We start from the raw sequence: 18,125 nt of genomic DNA on the forward strand, positions 1-18,125 counted from the left end.
AAACACCATCAGGTTCTCGTCTGCCCATTTGCTGAGCTTGTACATGTTACACTTAGGGTGTGATTAACCAGTTAATCATGTCTTAAGTGATTACCTGGCCACACAATTAATTAATAATGCAATAAAAAGAGAAATACGCTACAAAGATTTTGTGGAATAAATGTATAATAACATTGTATCTGCTTCTTAACATACCATTAATTGAATGTGGCCGGGGCTCTGTGGCTACAAGCCCTGTCAGCTGATCAAAGCTCCCAGCTTGGGAGGGACCATGTGCACCCCCAAGCCTGGGAGCTCCCAGCTGACACTGGTGCCCAGCTTAGGGAGCACATGCTGCTGTGTCTGGGATCCCCTCAGCTGACTGGGCTCCCAGCTGCAGGGGCACCTTGTAGACCTCTGCAGCTGCAAAACTGCAGCTGATACAGTGTCCCAGGAGTAGGAGCTTGGGAGTTCTGTCAGCTGAGGGGGCTTCCAGCTGCAGGAGCTTGGTTCTTGCCAGTGCATGTCCCCCTGCACCAGCAATAAGGTGTGATGGGATCTGATTCACAATCCCACAATCATGCTTTCTGCTATGCATGTACTCTTTTTGTTGCCAGCCAGCCAGCCAGCAGACATGGACATAGTATTCACTTTAAATAGTCCAACTGGTACCTCTTGCTGAGTCCTTCCACCTGGATGCAAGAGGAAGTTGCTATATTACACCCTCATCTCTTTCCTTGCTGGTATCTGTGCTAGGCTGGACACTTCCCTTTTCCATGAAAATTGGCTAAAGATAATATAACAGAAGTCATAATACAGATGCTATTATCCAGATAGTATTTTACATGGATAAAAGACAAACTGGTATAAGAAAAATGAGAACAGTGTATGTAAGTGTTTAGAAATGTCTTAATTCTCTTTGATGTTTTAGTCTGAGTAGAGAATTATTTCATTTGCATGCAAATAATTGCTTCAGTAAATTGTGTAAGACCTTCCCTTCCCTTTCTTCCCATTCTTCTGTACATACCACCCAAGTCCAAAGATAACACTGGTAAGAGTTAAATTAAAAAAGTATATTTAAATCATATAAAAATCTGTAGTGTTTTTAATTGCATACATTTTATTAAAGCACTGGGTAGAATATGTGGTTTCTACATTGTGTAGGAAACTGTCTCAGTATAATTAAGGATTGAAGTAAGTTGTCTACCGAGACCCTCTGAGGGAATACAAGCCTTTGAGGAGAAAATAGACCTGGTTCTGAAATCTTTCTTTCATCAAAGTATGGGCTACTTTCCTTGTGCTGTACTGATGTTCAGTGATGAACTGAGACTTAATAGCACAGGATAATTTGAACCTCAGATCAGGGGCCTCAAACTCTTTCCATTGTGCAAGCATTGCATTTTATACACCTGTAGAGGCTGAATTTGATGTTTCTTTACTCTCATGCTTCTGCACCATGCAGCATGGCAGTGTTATTTTGTATAGTTGAGGTTTCTGTCTCAGTGGCATGCAGTGGTCATCAACAACGTCTGAGTTGTTTTTCCAGACTTTTCTAGTACTCCCCAGCCAGGACAGCATCTCAGTGGCAAGTTACCCCTTTTTTGTTACCCAGTCAGTCTGGTTTAATCAGATTTCATTAATCTGCTACAACTGCCTTGCATTTCAGTCATTGTTCCACTCATCTTTGTCTCATGTATGTTTACTTGGTCAAACTACAGGTTTACCATTTTCTGTAGGTTGCCTTTAGAAGATACCCACTTTATTGCTCCTTGACTATTTAGAGAAACTTTGTACCTTTCCGTGTGACTCTTCCTGCTGATGGTCCCTCAGTGTGATAGACAGTACTAGACTGAGAGTTGTTTCAGATGGTAGACATCATATCCCACTTTGCGGTTCCTAGCCACTGCTGTAAGCATCATCCTTGATATGCTTCATGTGCAAAGTCATATGATTTTTCTAGATCGATAAAAGCCAAGAAGCTCTCATATAGGTGATCTAAGGGTTTCTGCGTCATCTGCTGAATCACAGACATGACATCTGTGTTTCCTTATGAAAGCCTAACTGTTCTTTTTCAAGTAAGAGTTCAAGCACTCAGATAATGATAGTATCCAACACATTCCAGTATCTTTCTTCTTCATGTGACATTAGCTTTACCACACAATGGTGTCTACAATCATGGGTGTTTCTCTTTTCATATACTAGGACCGTGATAGATTTGCACTCATGTTCAGGAAATCTCTTATCTTGTCATATAATTTTAACCCTTCTGGTCTTTCATTTTATGCCTCTGTTGCCCAGAACTCTCACCAGCTCTGCTATTATTTGATCAAGTCAAACTACCTTTACATTCTTAATTTTTAGACTACATATATCTCTCACTTCTTCCTCTATTATATCAGGTTCAGGTGCCACGTTAGGTTTACATGTTGGCAACTCTGCTTTGAATGGGTTTGCTACAGTTAGCAGATTCAGATTATTCTGTCCACTTCTTCACTTGACTGTTGTACATGTTTAGTCATTCTTGTTCTTCCTCATCATTGGTTCCCACCTAAATTTTCCTAAGTTGCCTAGGTTTATGCCTAGATGTGTATACATATCACCAGGACCAACATCAGCTGTCTGGCATCATCTTGTGCAGCATGACTCTTTAAAAAAGATAAACATGTTTTAAAGGATTTATTTTTAAACTAGAATAAACCATAACAGAGCTGTTCATCTGGTGGCTCACAGGTTAATACCCAGCCTGCAGGCTTCTGCCCGGCCACCACTTCTGCTCCTGCTCCTGCTGCTGCAGTCTTCAGGCTCAGGTGGGGGTTGGCTGCCACCCCTGCATAGGAAGCGTACCATCATGCCTCTTTTTGGAGTCACGAATTAAAGCGGTTTTGCTAGCCCAGCAGAACCCATATGCTCTGGGTGAGTGCCAGGATTCTCCCTCATGCTTGGCCCTCCAGCCTTCCCTACCCCTCCCCTCGTGCTCCAGTGCAAGAGTCAGTAGCAATCCAACCCCAAGATTCAAATTTTATATAAAACTTGTTGTGGTATGAGGCACCTCAAACAGGTCAACCAAATAAATATTTAATCAGATTTCTTTACAGCGTCCTGTTTCCTTGTGCAGTGTGGCAGTCTGCCAGTTTATAAACAGTCTGGGGAGAACATGACAGATAACCTCAGAATAATAATACATAGCAGTTTACATTTTCAATGCACTGTGCAAACATTAGTCTCCCTGTGTGCTAGGCAGGTATCATTAACTCTTTTTTGTGAATTTGAGTGGTCCAAATAGTTTGAGGCCACACAGGAAGTCAGGTGCAGAATTAGGATTAACCCTGGATTCCTGAATCCCAGTCCCATACCCAGTCCCTAGGGTAGATTTACACTCTGCTACAAAGCAGTGCCAGGTAGAGATACCTGTACCGGCTTGCTCAGAGCACCAGCTTGTTTAGAGTAGTTGGGTACTAACTAGCATAGCCACAGTAGCACAGAACTTCACCCAGGCTACGTTGCAGAGAAGCAGGTAAAATAACCTGGGTAGAGCAACCCCCTTCTCTGGCTGTACTGTTCTCAGTATCTGAGCTGGTTTATTTAAAGCAGTGGTTCTCAACCTCTTTTGTAGCAGGACCCATTTGTAAACATTGATGGCCAGTCCCAACCCAGTTCCCCTTGCTCCTGACCCGCTACTCCCTGCTCCCTGCCCCACCAGTGTGTGGGGCAGGGGGTGGGAGGTATGGGGGGCCCCAAGCAGCACCTTGCAGACTGGTACTCTGCCAGTCTGCAAGGGAAAGCCACATTTTCCTGTGTTTTTCTCCTCTAAAGAAATCCACTTATAAATTTTGTTCAGGACCCTTTCATACATTCTTGTGACCCACGGGTTGAGAAACACTGATTTAGAGCAGGGGCGGCTAGCCCACAGAACACATGCCACAAGTGGCATGTGGAACCACTTTGCATGGCATACGGCAGATTTTTATTGATAAAGGTATCGTGAATGTATATGAACAAGTCATCACCTGAGCTTAGCCAAAATGCTGAGAAATGATTCAGCAGGGAGCATTGGCAGATAGGGCAGGGAAGAGAGAGCAGAGCAACAGATCAGGCAGGGGAAGGAGATCAGAGAGGTAGTCAGGGAGGAGGTGTGGCTTACTTAGTAGCACACCTGCAGAAAAACCTGGCTTCCACTGGTTTAGAAGTAGGTCAGGTACCTCTGTGTGGCACTTGTGTGCAGTCTAGATGTATCCCAAGTCTTTTCTTCTTGATGAATTCCACTCTGTAAGCTGCTGTTAATACTAATAATATTCATCCTCAATTGTTCATAAACTCAGTGTGCATTTGAGTAATCTTAATGTATGGACAGTAGCAGCAACATAGTTATATGCTTATGGTACTGCTTGAAAGGAGCCCAACCCACCTTTAAGTCTGTTGCTTCGCTCAGATAAATCTTATATAATTAGATTCTACTTATTCCAGCTTCTGAGAAGCTCCCTCCAAAATAGCACAGTTTAGTGCCTTGGAGTCGAACTGTGCTGCAGTCAGTCTAGGCCAGGCTGGAGTCCATTAAAACATTTCTATTACAAAGCATCATGGTGCTACAGTTTTCTAGGAAAAAAATAGATTTGAGCCTCAATTTAAAAAAAAAACAACTATCAGCTGGACAATATTGCCATTTTAAAATAGTTTTCGATTTAAAGATGATTGTTTCAGCATATTTATTATGAGCGCTTACGTAGCTTTAAGTGTTTAAAGTGCTGTGTGCACATTATCTAGCCCTTCAATTAGTATACATACTGCTATTTTTTTTTTTTTACTGATGACACATGGATTTTTAGTGTCTTGCTTGTTTCCAGGATTGACTCAGTCAAAGCAGGTTTTGTTTAGAGTATGTCAGGTTTTTTATCTGACCAGTATCTGAGGGGAATTCTGTGGTGTAAATTACTGTGATCCAATTTAACATATATCAGCTATCCTGTAACATCTATCAGCTAGAACAGCCCTTTGCTTATTAGAATAGCATAACTGGGTTATCTCTGGCTGTTGCAAGTAGAAACATTCACTGTTTAGTTTTGCCTAAAGAAGAATGAGGGAAGGTGGCAGAAGTATGCCCTGTTATAGTTTATATCATGATTTCAGGGGTCTCTTTTAGGAGTATAGGTTCCATCGACTTTCAGTAGGATTTGTGCTCTCAAATTCCATGACCTCCTTAAATCCCATCCAACAAGTAGGTGGATTTTGGGGGCAAAAAATTACTTCAGACATGAGAGTGCTCCAGGTATAGACTTGAGCAGATAATGATTTTTAAAAAAATGTGTGCTTTCAAGGGACAGAATGAAAATGCAAAGTAAGAATTCATTTCAAACCATTGTTTTCCTGAGCGATCTATGTAGGGGAGATGGAAAGTCAAAAACTAACTGCTAATGCCTTAAAACAAAAATAAAATAGGGAGTAGAGACCAGAAATGCCAAATATTTAAACTCAATAAAGATTTAATTCAGTTGAAATCAAGAAAAACACATGATTTCATTGAAAAGGCAATAAAATCTTCCAAAATGGACAGAGCTGAAAGTTCACACCACTTCAGTTCACACCACTTTTCAGAAGCTGAACTTGGCTGGATTAGTTTTGGTCAGGTTCACACCCATCAGATTCCCTGGAAGTTTCAGCTAAAAGCAATACAGGGGATTTCAGGTTAAGTTAAAGCCTGAGCAGTAATAACCAGTCCCTGTAACTTTACCCTCTTCTTCTGCTCCCACTCCTTGCCCAGAAAAAACACCAGAATTAATTGAGGATTATTTTTTAAGGCAAAAGGCATGTGGTGTGGGATGGACCTTCAAGACCTTTTTATTTTCAATACCCCTGGATTGCCATCAGCTGGCCTGCTGTCTCTCCTGTGTCCCAGGTGCTGAGGCAGGTGAGAAGCTCTGCCTTCTACAGACCTGGAAAATTCTTCTGGGGGGCTGGGTGGAGGTAAATCCTTAGACAGCACTAACTACACTGGGAAGCTAGGTCAGTGCCAGTTTTCTGTGTGGAGCTGATTTGAAAGAGGTGATAGAAAGAGTGGGAATTGGTTGTTTTTTTTTTAAATGCTTCCTTTTAGTCTACAGTAAAGGCCTGAACAAATTCGAAAGGCTTTCTCCCCCTTCATGCTGGCTTTTTTTCTTCCTACTTTAAAATAAGAATGGAGCAATGCAGGGAAAAATTCTCCTCCTCCCCACCCACGCATATAATAAATAATTCAAACAGCACAGTCAGAGCACAGGCATAAAATAAAATAAAAAAAACAGAAGTTTTGACCTTTTCCCTAAAGCATGCTACAGATTTACAGGGGGTGGAGGGTGTGGGGTGGAGATGAGCATTCCAGGGTTTCTGGCTTGCTGGCAAAGGTCCTGCCTCAGCAATTCCAATCCTGCTGACCTCTGCTACCACCATAAGAATACTATTTAGTCTGTCATGTAGATAGGCTTAGCTGGCTTAAATCTGTAAAAGCGAGCACAGAACTTTGCCTACAGTCAAGTCTTATTAATGCAGTGTGTTTGGCAAACATTGGGAATGTCTGTGCCCCAGAGGCACCGAGTACGTGGGGGCTCAGGGGACTGCAGCCGGGGTCTGCTAGCTCTGACTGCCACCTCCACTGATTGCTCCCTGCATGGGGCAGGCAGCGGAATAAGCTCCCTCCCTGCCCCCTTCGCCTAAGGGAGCCATGCTGGCCGGCCTCTGGCCATGCCCCCAGCCAGCCGCTGGAGCAGTGAGGGGGGAGCAGCCCTGATGGAGTAACAGCCCCTGTGATGGTGTCCCATGAGCACAAGCCTCTTCCTGGAAGGGGGGGCTGCACTGTAGGCGGGAGTGGGGTGGGCACAGATGCCGCAGACTGTGCGAGGCAAACGGTGGCACTGGGGCTCAGAGGGGTGGCTATAGTCCCCCAAGCCTTCTGTAGTGCACCACCGCTGCTCACTCAGTGCAGTCCGCTCCCACCCACAGTGCAGCCCTCCTGCCAGAAAGAGTCTTGTGCTCTTGGGACACCATCACAGTGCCTGCTGCTCCAGCGGCAGGGGTAGGTGTAGGAGCATGGCCAGAGGACTGGCAGCATGGCTCCCTTTGGTGAAGAGGGCAGGATGGGGACTTATTCCTCCTCTCACAGGGAGTGATTGGCGGAGGCAGCAGTCAGGGCTAGCAGACCTTGGCTGCGGTCCCCAAGGCCAGAGGGGTAAATAACTCCCCTTCCTGCCCCTTCACTTAAGGGGGGCCATGCCAGCTGGCCTCTGGCCATGCCCCTACCCCTACCCCTGCAGAAGTGAAGGGAGAGCACCAGGCAAGCCCCAGCTCAGGTCCATGCCAGTGGGACAGTGAGGGTGGAATTAAACCCCCTCCCTGGCTAGGGCTAGGGCAGCCCCACTTGAGCTAAGCAGCGATGTGGGGGGGTTGAACGTCTGACAGGGGCTGCTCTGCCCCAGCCAGGCAGACCCCAACAGGTTCCAGGGGGAGAATAAATCCCCTCCCTGCCCCCTTCACCTCAGGGGGCCATGCCAGTTGTCACCTGGCCATGCCCCCGCCCCTGCAGCAGCAAGGTGGGGGGACTTTGACACAGGCTGCTGCACTCTGGCCAGGCAGACCCCGGCTGGGGTCCATACAACTGGGACAGGGGACAGAGGGGGGAATTAAACCCCTGTCTCCATTTGTTTCACACTGCTGTGGGGGCTGGCCACACCCCCACCACTGGAGCAGCAAGCAGAGAAAAGCTTGGCAGGGGTTGCTGTGTCCCTACCTGTCTGACCCTGACTGAAGTTCATGCTGGTGGAATAGGGGAGGGAGTGGGGAATAAACCTCTTCCTTGCCCCCTGTGCCTCAGGGCCATGCTGGCTGGTGTCTGGCCACACCTCACCCCTACTCTGGCTAGGGAGCAGAGGGGCGTGGCCAGCCCTGCTCCACTGGAGCAGAGAACGCAGCCCAGCCCAGGGCTGAAAAGCATGCTGGGATGCTGGGGGACTCTGGTTTAACTTAAACCAGGAAGGGGTCTGGGACAGACATTACATACACCAGTTTGACCCAAATCACTTAAGTCTGATACTACATTCCACCAAGTTTATCTCAAACTGGTTTCAGCCATTTTGAAACTGGTTTATATGCACTGAACTTATGTTCTGTTACAGGTTTAAACCAGTTTCTGCTCACTTAAACCGGTTTACTTGTCACTTCTGGCTCTAGCCTTTCTGGGTGGCAGCAATATTGTCCTCATTTGATCACAGATTTTCAGTGGTGAGGGCTTTCCTGTGAGCCTGAAGTCATTTTATTCTCCGTCCAAACAAAGGGCTAACTTTGTTGTTGTTATGCTTAATGTTGTTCTCGCTGAGTCACTGATTACCAGCAATCCCTTTTGGGTAACAAGGAGGATGGAAGTGCAGGGAGGGTAAACAAACTTTCTATTGTTATCAGCTCATATCCATTTTAATGGTTGTGTTTGAAACAAATCTTTGCATATTATTACTTGGTAGGAAGGTTAGGAAAAGGATGCCATTGTTTATGCTGTATCTGTTGAAAAACTGTGTTAAACTTCTTTTAAATGCCATCAAATAACACATCAGGTGTTCTACAAATAGGTGTGAATTTCCTTGTCTGAAGCCTGTTACAAACTTTCCAGTTTCATTAATGCATGAAATGCCAGTAATGGTGACTGAAGAAACTCCAAATTCTGCTTAATATATGAAAAGGCAACAGTAAATGCTCAGCAACAGTGTAGAAAACCCCTAGCTAGTATACTGAAGAAAGATGCCTTGTCATATGTCGCTGCTTGCAGGACAGAAGGAGAGAATTTTATCTAGTGAGTAAGCAGAATTTTGCTGCACTAACTAGATATAGAGAAATCGGTAATTTTCCATTCATAGCTTGTCTTCTTCCAGCGTGTGTAAAATCCTGATAAATGCAGTTAGGTTTTTTACATTAGCAAAGTAGTTTCCGGTTCTCTTCCACTCATCTTTTGGCTAATACTGCCTTCCTGTTTCCCCCTCACCACAGAGGTGAAATTTCTTACCAAATATACCACTTTGGGGATGTACTTTAAAACCAGCTGTAACAAAAACTGCTTTACCACTCCCTTGATGACTGTTGCAATACCCAACTGGCATTGTGTAGAGCAGCTGTATTTGATTCGAAGGAGAAGGAATGTGAGCTAGCACTGCACGTGGGTTTTACATCGTGTGCCTGATATATTATTCATCAGAAGTGCTTAAGAATCCTTGCTGATGAGGCACTCGATACTCAAGCTTAGAATACCAGTGTGGTCAGGCCTAAAGAGATTACAGGCTGCTTCCATAGAATATATATATATATATATACACACACACCCTGCTTTTCCAATTTCAGTGGAATAATAGTCTGGGTACACAAGGGTCATGTCCTATGGACAAAAGAGATATATGTTCATCAATCAAATTAACTTGTTTGGGTTAGTTTAACATGATAAAAGCTCCATTAGGAATCAAAATGGGGTAAGTAATATGTAATATCCAAGTAGAACGTGTCAAAGGTGCAAGCCCCTGGTTAAAAATATAAGGGGCACATTCTCCTGTCAGGTATGTCAGAGCAAACGCGAAGTAGCACATTAAGTCAGTGGAAATATTTTGTAACGTGAGAGTAAAATGGAGTAGAACATGACCAATAATTTCTTAGTGGCATACATTTCTGGTTAACTGAAAAGATTTACTTATTTGAATTCTGTTAGCTGCTGGGTATTATTTTGCATTTTTGCAATCTCACATCCTTCCTTAACCTCAGATTGAAATTGCACTCTCATTAACACAGGAATGTTTGTTGTTGCACTGTACGCTTATTCCCTCTGTGCATACATGGCTGTTCAAATGCAATTCCACTCCCTGCACACAGCCTCTGAGCAGCTGCCAGCAAGGAGTGTGGAATTATGGGAAATTACTTTCTTTACCTCCTACAACAGGTGCCTTTGTCGGCACACCTCATATGCAGACATTATACATGCACTCACTGAGTCACTATGTCGAGCAAGAAGAACCGGCTTCCACCAACATCACGTATTGCTGCCTGAGAAAGCTGAAGCCACAAAGCAGAGGAGAACAATACCTGTTTAAAGTACTTTTGAAAATCCGAAGTGATTTTTGTATATCAAGTCAGTTCTAACTGATGGACTTTTGGAGGAAGAAATTATTTCCTTTATTTCACTTTATCTTTTCATCTGTATCATCTCTGCTGAAGGGATTAATTACAAGGAATATTACAAGGGATCACCATCCTAGCAAAGCAGAAATATATGCCACAAAACTGCACTGCAGATATACTTCAAGGGAAAATATTTTTCTTGCTCCTGTAAGGGTTAAACATGAACAGAAGCTGTCCTAATCTCAAGGATTTCACCTAAAGTGCTGCATTTTTGTTTGCCCTAAGCCTATTAGAATTCTCTTCTGTTTCCTAGCAATAACGTATCATTTTCCCCCTATTTTAGTGAAAGCAATGTTGGTTTTTAATCCTGAACACTACAGCTGTTGCTCAAGTTTCTTATTCAAATGCAACTAGAACCTGGTGATGTTTAAATATCCATGAAATCTTTGATGAAGATATTCAAGAGAAACAGGAAAAAAGAAGAGCAAGGTTGGTCTTATCCTGTTTGTTCTGGAAAGCAAGCTTGTGACCATATGCTACTGGCAATTTGGACTGGAAAGCGTCACAAGGTTTATGGCAACCAGCATTTCCTCTGATTTGGGACAAATGCACAGTTGAAATGGTGTTACATTTCTCAGGCTGATCAGAGTTTTCATCACTGAAACAAAATACTGCTGGAAAGGATCAAAGTGTAATGGAAGAGACTAAATAAAGGCACCAAGCTATACAATTAATTGTGTTAATCTGCCTTGGATTAGTCTTCCTTGTAAAATGGATTTTAAAATCCTTCTTCTTGCTTTTTTGTAGAGCTACATTTAAATTTTGATAACCTTCAGGTTTTTGTATTGTTTTCTAAACGCATTTTTTTAGCTTTGGTATGTTGGCTTTTATTGTCAGATGGAAACTTACGATAAATGATTTGGCAAGTAAGATCCTCAGGAAGCAACTCACTGGGCTACTGTATGAAATCTATTTGAGACTACTGGACCATAGCAACATATTACGTTTGTAACTGAAAGCAAGACCAGTCTGGGGTATTTCATTCTAAACTCTAGAAAAATATCTATTTGAATTTCTCTCATTTTTTTGTTTTAACAAAAATGCTTGCTTGCATTTTTAGAATATAATTTGCTTAGATAAAACTGGATTTTTCATTATATTTTGCATCTTTGGTGGCAGTTTTGCACTGAATTACAAGAAACTAACTTCTGTTAGCTTTTCAAAGTATATATAACTGGATTTACATGTAATTTGATATAACTAGAGTTACCTATCAGGTTCTTTAATTTTAGTATAGCTGTTTAAAAAAAAAACCTTAGATGGCACAAAAAGCCCTAACCAAAACTGTACAAAAGAAGAAGTGGCTTTTTTAAAAACATTTCTGAGGATAGACTCGTATACTTTTGAAAAATTCCAAGGAAAGCATAAAAGAGCTCATCATACACTCCTTTTCTATGAATCTGCTGAGTAAGCATAACAAGAAGTTCACTAGAAAGCCATACTCTCTCAATAAAGAAGAATTGTCTTCCTGAGGATAAATAGTGGTTTTGAAGAATGAATTGTTACAAATATTTTTGGGACAAAAAAGGAGCAATTTCAGTACTACCTTCAAGAACTGAGGGTTTGGTGTTTTGTTTTCAATAGTAATCTGGCTGCTGCCTTTCACATTCAGCATATTGGGAAAATTGCATCTTTTCCCAGGATTTCAATAAATGACTTTTCCAAGTTCTCTGTTTAAGGGAATGAATAGGTGGTTTTGATGTATACATTTCCTGCAAAGATAAGAGGGATCTCCAGAGGCCATCTGTCTACATACAGGAGCTGCTTTGATTTGCTGATCTTTTTTTTAATGACACTCCACCCACTGTAGCTTCTTTAGGTGGGTGTGGGCAGCCAAAGAGCTGAGTTAAGGTTCATGGTTGGATAGTGAACCTGCTGCTGGTAACGGGAGCTTGCTGACAAAATGATGGAAGAAGTCTCCATAATGGTGGCTTATGATGCCCACGTTTTTAGCCAGCTGTATGACGAAGATTTTTTGGCCAATCTGGTGGCAATCAGTAAACCCAAATCTGTGGTAGGTGCTGCTGTTATGTTTGTAAACTACTGTTGATTCTTTTACTGTAACATGTGATGGTGATACTTCTACTATAACCTGCTTTGTCACATGCTAACTTACAGTAGCAGAGAAATTATTTTGTTCCTGACAATGCAGTTATTTTAAAGAGTTGTATAAATGCCAATCTGAGTATTGCCCATAGGTATTGAGAAATATACATAGTAATATCAATAGTAATAATTTACAATAATAATTTCAGCTGTTCATACTGTGTTGATATATTTCTGAGATACTGAGGTTAGGAGAGAAGGAATTGCTCAATAGAAAAAGTTAGTTTTATGGTTGTATATGGTATCTGCTTCTCTGTGCCATGTATGGTTTTGAAGTATTCTGAGCTCCCCAGTAGAAAAGGGGAATTGAATTAATTCTGTAAAATAATCCCAGTTGTAGTAAATGATCCCAACACTTCTAGATCTGCTTACTTCTTAGGAGACTCAGAGCCACATTTTCAATGCATGCCTCGATTTTTTTGGTGTAGATCAACATTGTTCCATTGATTTTTTTTTTTTTTTTTTTTAAGCTGAGAATCTGGCCCTTGTAGCAAAGCATAAACTTTGCATGCAGTTTTAAAATTGCTCTCATATATGGTATTGTATTTTGAAGTTAGCAGAAGCATCTATATAAGCGTCTTAGTTAACATAAATCTCCAAATCATTGTTTTTGAAACTTTATAGTTATGTGTTCACACTATTTAGGTTCACTGCATGCACAGTATGATCCTGCATTAAAAATTTCTAAAATGAACTTCTACACCAGTACAGTCTGGTTGAAGTTAATAGCTTTTGCCTTCACTTAAAAGGTGTCCCTTAAAAGCTCCTTAAACGTGTGCTTCTAAATCCACATGTGGGCTCAGCTTCTGCAAATGACTTTATGTAAGGGTCTGCTTACCTTGAATGAATCACTAGGCCAAGGCCTCGTGAAAAAAAAAAGACAAAAATTTTTCATAGGTGCCGAGCTTAACATCGGTGGCAAATAAAGATGCTCAGCTCCACTGGAAACCAGGCTGGTATTTAGAAGCTTAATTGAAGGTGCCCAAGATTGCAAATTTTGGTTTCTATGAGTTTACACAGATACTTACTCTCTGTTAAGTAAATATTAGCATAGGTAACACTGCTTGGATTCCTCCATAAATGTAAGATTGAGAATCTTCACAAGGGGAAGATGTCTTATCTCTGGATTTTACAATAAGATTAAACACATGACTAGGTTGAGCCGTCTCTTGTCTTTTCTCCTTCCCCCAACTTCTTCAAGAAAATCCTCAGCTTCACCTCTCTCACATTACACCAGTTAGGACTCCACAGCTAAAACAGCATTTCATTGTCTCTGGCCTTAGCCCTTGCCTAGACACAGATTTTAAGTGGGTTAGAATATGTTAGCTGACATGTATGAAAGTCCAGTTTAGACAAGACAGTGTGCATTTTTCAAATACTAAATTGGTTGGGTTAAAATTTTTCATCTTCCTAGGATTTAACTCAGATTAGTTTAGCCTGAGCTAAAGTCTGTGTGCATTACTCTCACTGGACTTTTGAAAGTCACTGCTGGCATGTTCTTATCATATACCTTTTGAATCCTTGCTTAGCATCTCGTCTCTTCTTTGTCTTAGACAACTGCCAGGAGAACACCTGTTGTCCTCACCAAAATTCAGTTATCCCTGCTGTAATCTCAATAGTGAGAGAATGGTTGGATACAATGCACGTATCTATACCTGGACTCTGAAACTCAGACAGAAGGCAGGGGAGGGTGCAGGGTGGCACCTTAAAGACTAACTGGTTCAGAGAGGCATAAGCTTTTATAGGTGATAGGCAATGTTTGCCTGAGCGTCTCCTGTGTTGGATTGCGTCCAAGCTTTTGGGCCATTTCTGATAAACGTAGACAAAATCTTTATGGTGAAAAAATACACTGTATATAGGACTTAATTTATAGGTGAATTTGAAAAATGTTGCTTACATGGACCTGTTAAGAACATCTAAGCTTTGTGTAATTCCAAAGAAGAGCAAAGCACACATTGTATGCAGTTCAGTCTTCAATGCTCTGCACATTTTTTCCTTTGGAGTGAGTCATTCATGCAAGTAGTCAGAGGGAAAGTTGGTGTCAAATTCTGAATTACAGCCCTGACTGATTTCTGCTGCTGATTGTATGAGGAAGTGACAACAGGGTATGCTTTTTTAACTCATCTGTGAAATGGAATGAATGATTATTACATCATGGTATGGTAAAGCTCTTCATAGAGTCATAGAATCAGTAGTTAAGGGCTGGAAGGGACCTCAAAAGATCATCAAGTCCAACCCCCTCTGCTCTGGGCAGGAATGGTACTGAGATCAAATGATCCCAGCAAGTTGTATGTCCAGTCTCCATAACTTACATTACAGAAAGATAAAATATCATTATCACTGTATTATTTATTACATATCGGCTTATCAAATATGTCTGATCTTATTCTGAAGCATACTACATGCATTTCAGCCCATTGTATTGAGGTGGTTAGCTGCGTTAGACTGAAGTCAGGCAGAAGGTAGACAAACTGGTTCAGAGAGGCACAAGCTTGTGTAGGCAGCAACAGCCTACTTCACCAGGTGGTTCATCAGCTGCTTCGTTGACAGAATAGGTTGTTGCCTGCAAAAGCTCTGGTCTTTATGAACCAGTTAGTCTCTAATGGTGCCACTGTGCCCTACCTTCTGTCAGCACATTATACCAAATACTTAGTAGTGCTGAAAACCTGCAACTGCTGGTAAAGAGATCGAGAAATGCAGGTGCTCAACTCTTCTGGTACCATAAGGTGAATCAGGGTTCGCTGAAAATACTTTCCCTAAAAATCTGTCAGTTTTCAAGTACTTGTAACTGTAGGAGGAATGGGAACAAACAGACCTAGGCAGTAGTAGCCAGCAGAAAGCTTGAGGTATTTACACGTTTCTTCTGCCTGTTGCAGAATGTCAACAGAAACCTTACTCTGTTGCACCAAAGTGGTTTTTAACTCTTACGGCAGAAAGGCAGGTTTTATCAATGCAGAGAAGTTTTGAGGGTGATTACACTCGAAGTTTTCCAACAAAGTAGAGTTCCTCTGCCAAAGCATTATAGTGTAGACTAGGCCTAAAGCCAACCTTGCTTAACCATCTAATGCTATTGAGTTGTAATTACTACAGGCAGTAATGAACTTACATGAGCTCTCAGCCTACTTCCCATGGTTCCATCTCTTTGCTATTCCGCAGTGCACATCCGAGCTGCATTTTTCACTGGAAATTGAGCAGCATTTCTAAAGCATTTCTTTGTCCCATATAAATGCTAGAGTTAACTGGGAATGTTTATTCTATATAAATATACTTTTCAAGGTACCATTTATTGCTATATACTTATAGAGCACCTAGCACACTGTGGCATCATAATTGTACTTGGTGACTTTGAGTATTACAATAAATACAGAAAATAATAATAAAACACCAGGTGTCACCTTTGGAGAAGATCCAAAAGATCTTGTTAAATTATGCTCCAAAAACATCACTGGGTGAGACCAATATGTGTGTGTTTCTTTTATTTTGAAAGTTTCTTGTATTGCATATGACCTCATTTATGATATGATAATGAAGAACTAACTGTATTACTGGTGTAGCTAATTAAAAAGAGATTTCTGGACATGATTCTTCACTGTCTTGCACCTTGTGTAATGTGATCTTAAGATGTCATTAATCTTTGCCACTTTTTGCTCTTTTTTGCACAGGTGTGAATGACTGTAGAAAGTACAGGGCAGTGAGGAGAATCAAGCATGTAGGTTTTTAAATAGGAAAATGTGCTGAAAGAGCAAAACAGTTTCAGCAGGCACAAGCATGAGGCTGGGTTGTGTCTTTTTCTTTTAATTAATTCTGTCATTTAGGCTGAAATCTTGCTTGATTTATATCGCTGTTTGAAGCTAGTGTGCACTTATTATTCTGAGCTTCAGGGAAGTGCATGAAAGTTGGCCATGGTGCAGTTTGTTACAAGAACTGAGTAGCTTTACTGTAGGGCATTTTAATTCTCAATTTATCTGTACAAAACTTGGATCAAAGGGGGTTAGTTGGTATAATCTAGCATAAGCCAGAATTGAGGGATATTCCATTGGAAAGTTTACTTGTAATTTCATCTGGCTGCCTGTATTTGCACCTCTGCAAGATTTACAGCCATTTCACAGAGCTTTTTCATTGTTAGACATTAGCCCATATCACCTTGGTGTTTTCCATGGGCACTAACTCTAATCAGGCAATTTAATTTGCCAGGGCATTTAAAAAATATATGCTGCAAGTGCTTCTTTTTATCTTGAGACTTCTTTTTCTACCAGAGTAGTTAACAGAATATGAGTAGTATTGCTGTGGCATTATCAGGTGGTACTTTTTTCTGTCAGTATCTTGTGCAGGGATAGGCAAATATTTGGGTTCGAGGGCCACATGTGCTGTTTTGGTAAGCTGGCATGGACTGGGTCAGCATCCCACCCCCACCCTGTAACTTGCCAAAACTCCCAATGTGGGATGGGGCCCAGGGCAGTGGTATTCAGAGCAGGAGGGGCAGGCAAAGCTGGGATTACAGGATGGGGTGATGGTTCTGATCTAGTGCCTGGGGCTGGTACAGGGGTAGCGTCTGGCCACATGGAGTGGGGTGGGCGGCAGTCTGGCCTGAGCCCAGCCCTACAACAGAGAAGGGAGCTTCACACAGGCCTGGTGTGGGGCAGGGGGTTGTGACCCAGCTGGTGGGGGGATGAGGGGGCATGCCTCGATCCTAGCCTGGCCCCATGCATGGGTGGTGGGGGGAGGAAAGGGCTATGACCTAGACCCACTGTGGGGTGGGAACATGGTGTGATCTGGCCTCAACCTTGCCCTGCAAGGTTGTATATGCAAATGTATATGCAAATTGGGGTGTGACCCAGATGGGTGGGGGACGGACTGTGGCTTGGTCCCAGCCCAGTCCTACTAGGGGAAGAGGGTACAGCTTGGCTCCAACCAGGTACATGAGGCTTGGGGTTTGGGAATTTGGCAATGGGAGCTTGGCTGTATTAATAACCACTGCTCCCCTGCTACCAAATTTCCTGACCCATGGGGAGCCGTGCAGGCCAGATGTGATGGCTCCATGGGCTGCATTTGGCCTGTGGGCTGCAAGTCGAGCACCCCTGATATAAGGCACTGATATTTTTTTGCATGTGAAATTGACCATCTCACTGTGTCAAGTTTTTAGCCATGTAGCACATCATTTTACCCACAAAGACCAGCATCACAGAGCTGTGGTTTTGCACAGAGGACCTGTGGGGAATGTGTTAGGTACAAAGGCCTCTGTCCTGCAGGGAACTCTGCTACTCAGAAAACCCACTTAGCATCCTTGGCAAAGGAGTCTGCCCAAATGGAGCTAATAAGATGATTGGTGCCCAGACATTAGAAGCTGTAGACAGCCTGTGGATGGAGCAGGCTGTAAACTGCCTGAGGTAGTTCTTAACTTTTTAATTTCAGAGTCTTGGTAAATATTTTCTATAAATATTTCATTAGAAATACATTGCTTTTAATATACTTAAGTGACTCCTTATTTGTCAGAGGTGTTGTGTTGACAGGTTTGGGAGGTTTAATGGTCCTAATAAAATTCCTCTCTCTTCTAAGACTGGTCACACTGTATATTTACATTATTTCCATTTACCTTGAGAAATAAGTCCTGTCCACACATTGGCAACACAGGTCTGCCACTTGTAGTATCCCAGGGTGTAAAGTTATATAGGGGCCATGGAAGAATTTACTTTCCAGTAATCGTTCAGTTCATGGTCTCTCTCCTGAGATTGATGGAAAGGACATAATGAAGATGCAGACACATGTCTAGTAAAATTTTCAGAATTGTTTGCATATATATGTAAATTGAGCCCCAGTCATGGATTTACAAATGATGCTGAGGTATGTTTTCCATAATGGTCTTGTGT

General features: G+C 42.2%; 1 protein-coding gene across 5 annotated transcripts in view; it reads left to right on the forward strand.

Annotated features, from left to right (window-relative positions):
- The window catches only part of RABGAP1L (RAB GTPase activating protein 1 like), a 462,175-nt gene that overhangs the window by 405,091 nt on the left and 38,959 nt on the right, over positions 1–18,125 (forward strand). The window contains exon 1 of one of the 5 annotated variants that reach the window (XM_019530874.1): positions 11,227–12,166. The exons of the other annotated variants lie outside the window; for them this stretch is intronic. Within the exon in view, the coding sequence (XP_019386419.1) occupies positions 12,056–12,166 (111 nt within the window). The 5' untranslated portion in view covers positions 11,227–12,055. Of the gene's footprint in view, positions 1–11,226; positions 12,167–18,125 lie in introns of those variants that run through there. 5 annotated transcript variants of the gene reach the window in all.

This window comes from Crocodylus porosus, unplaced genomic scaffold (assembly GCF_001723895.1).
Source record: "Crocodylus porosus isolate Cpor-Errol unplaced genomic scaffold, CroPor_comp1, whole genome shotgun sequence".
Taxonomy (NCBI): domain Eukaryota; kingdom Metazoa; phylum Chordata; order Crocodylia; family Crocodylidae; genus Crocodylus; species Crocodylus porosus.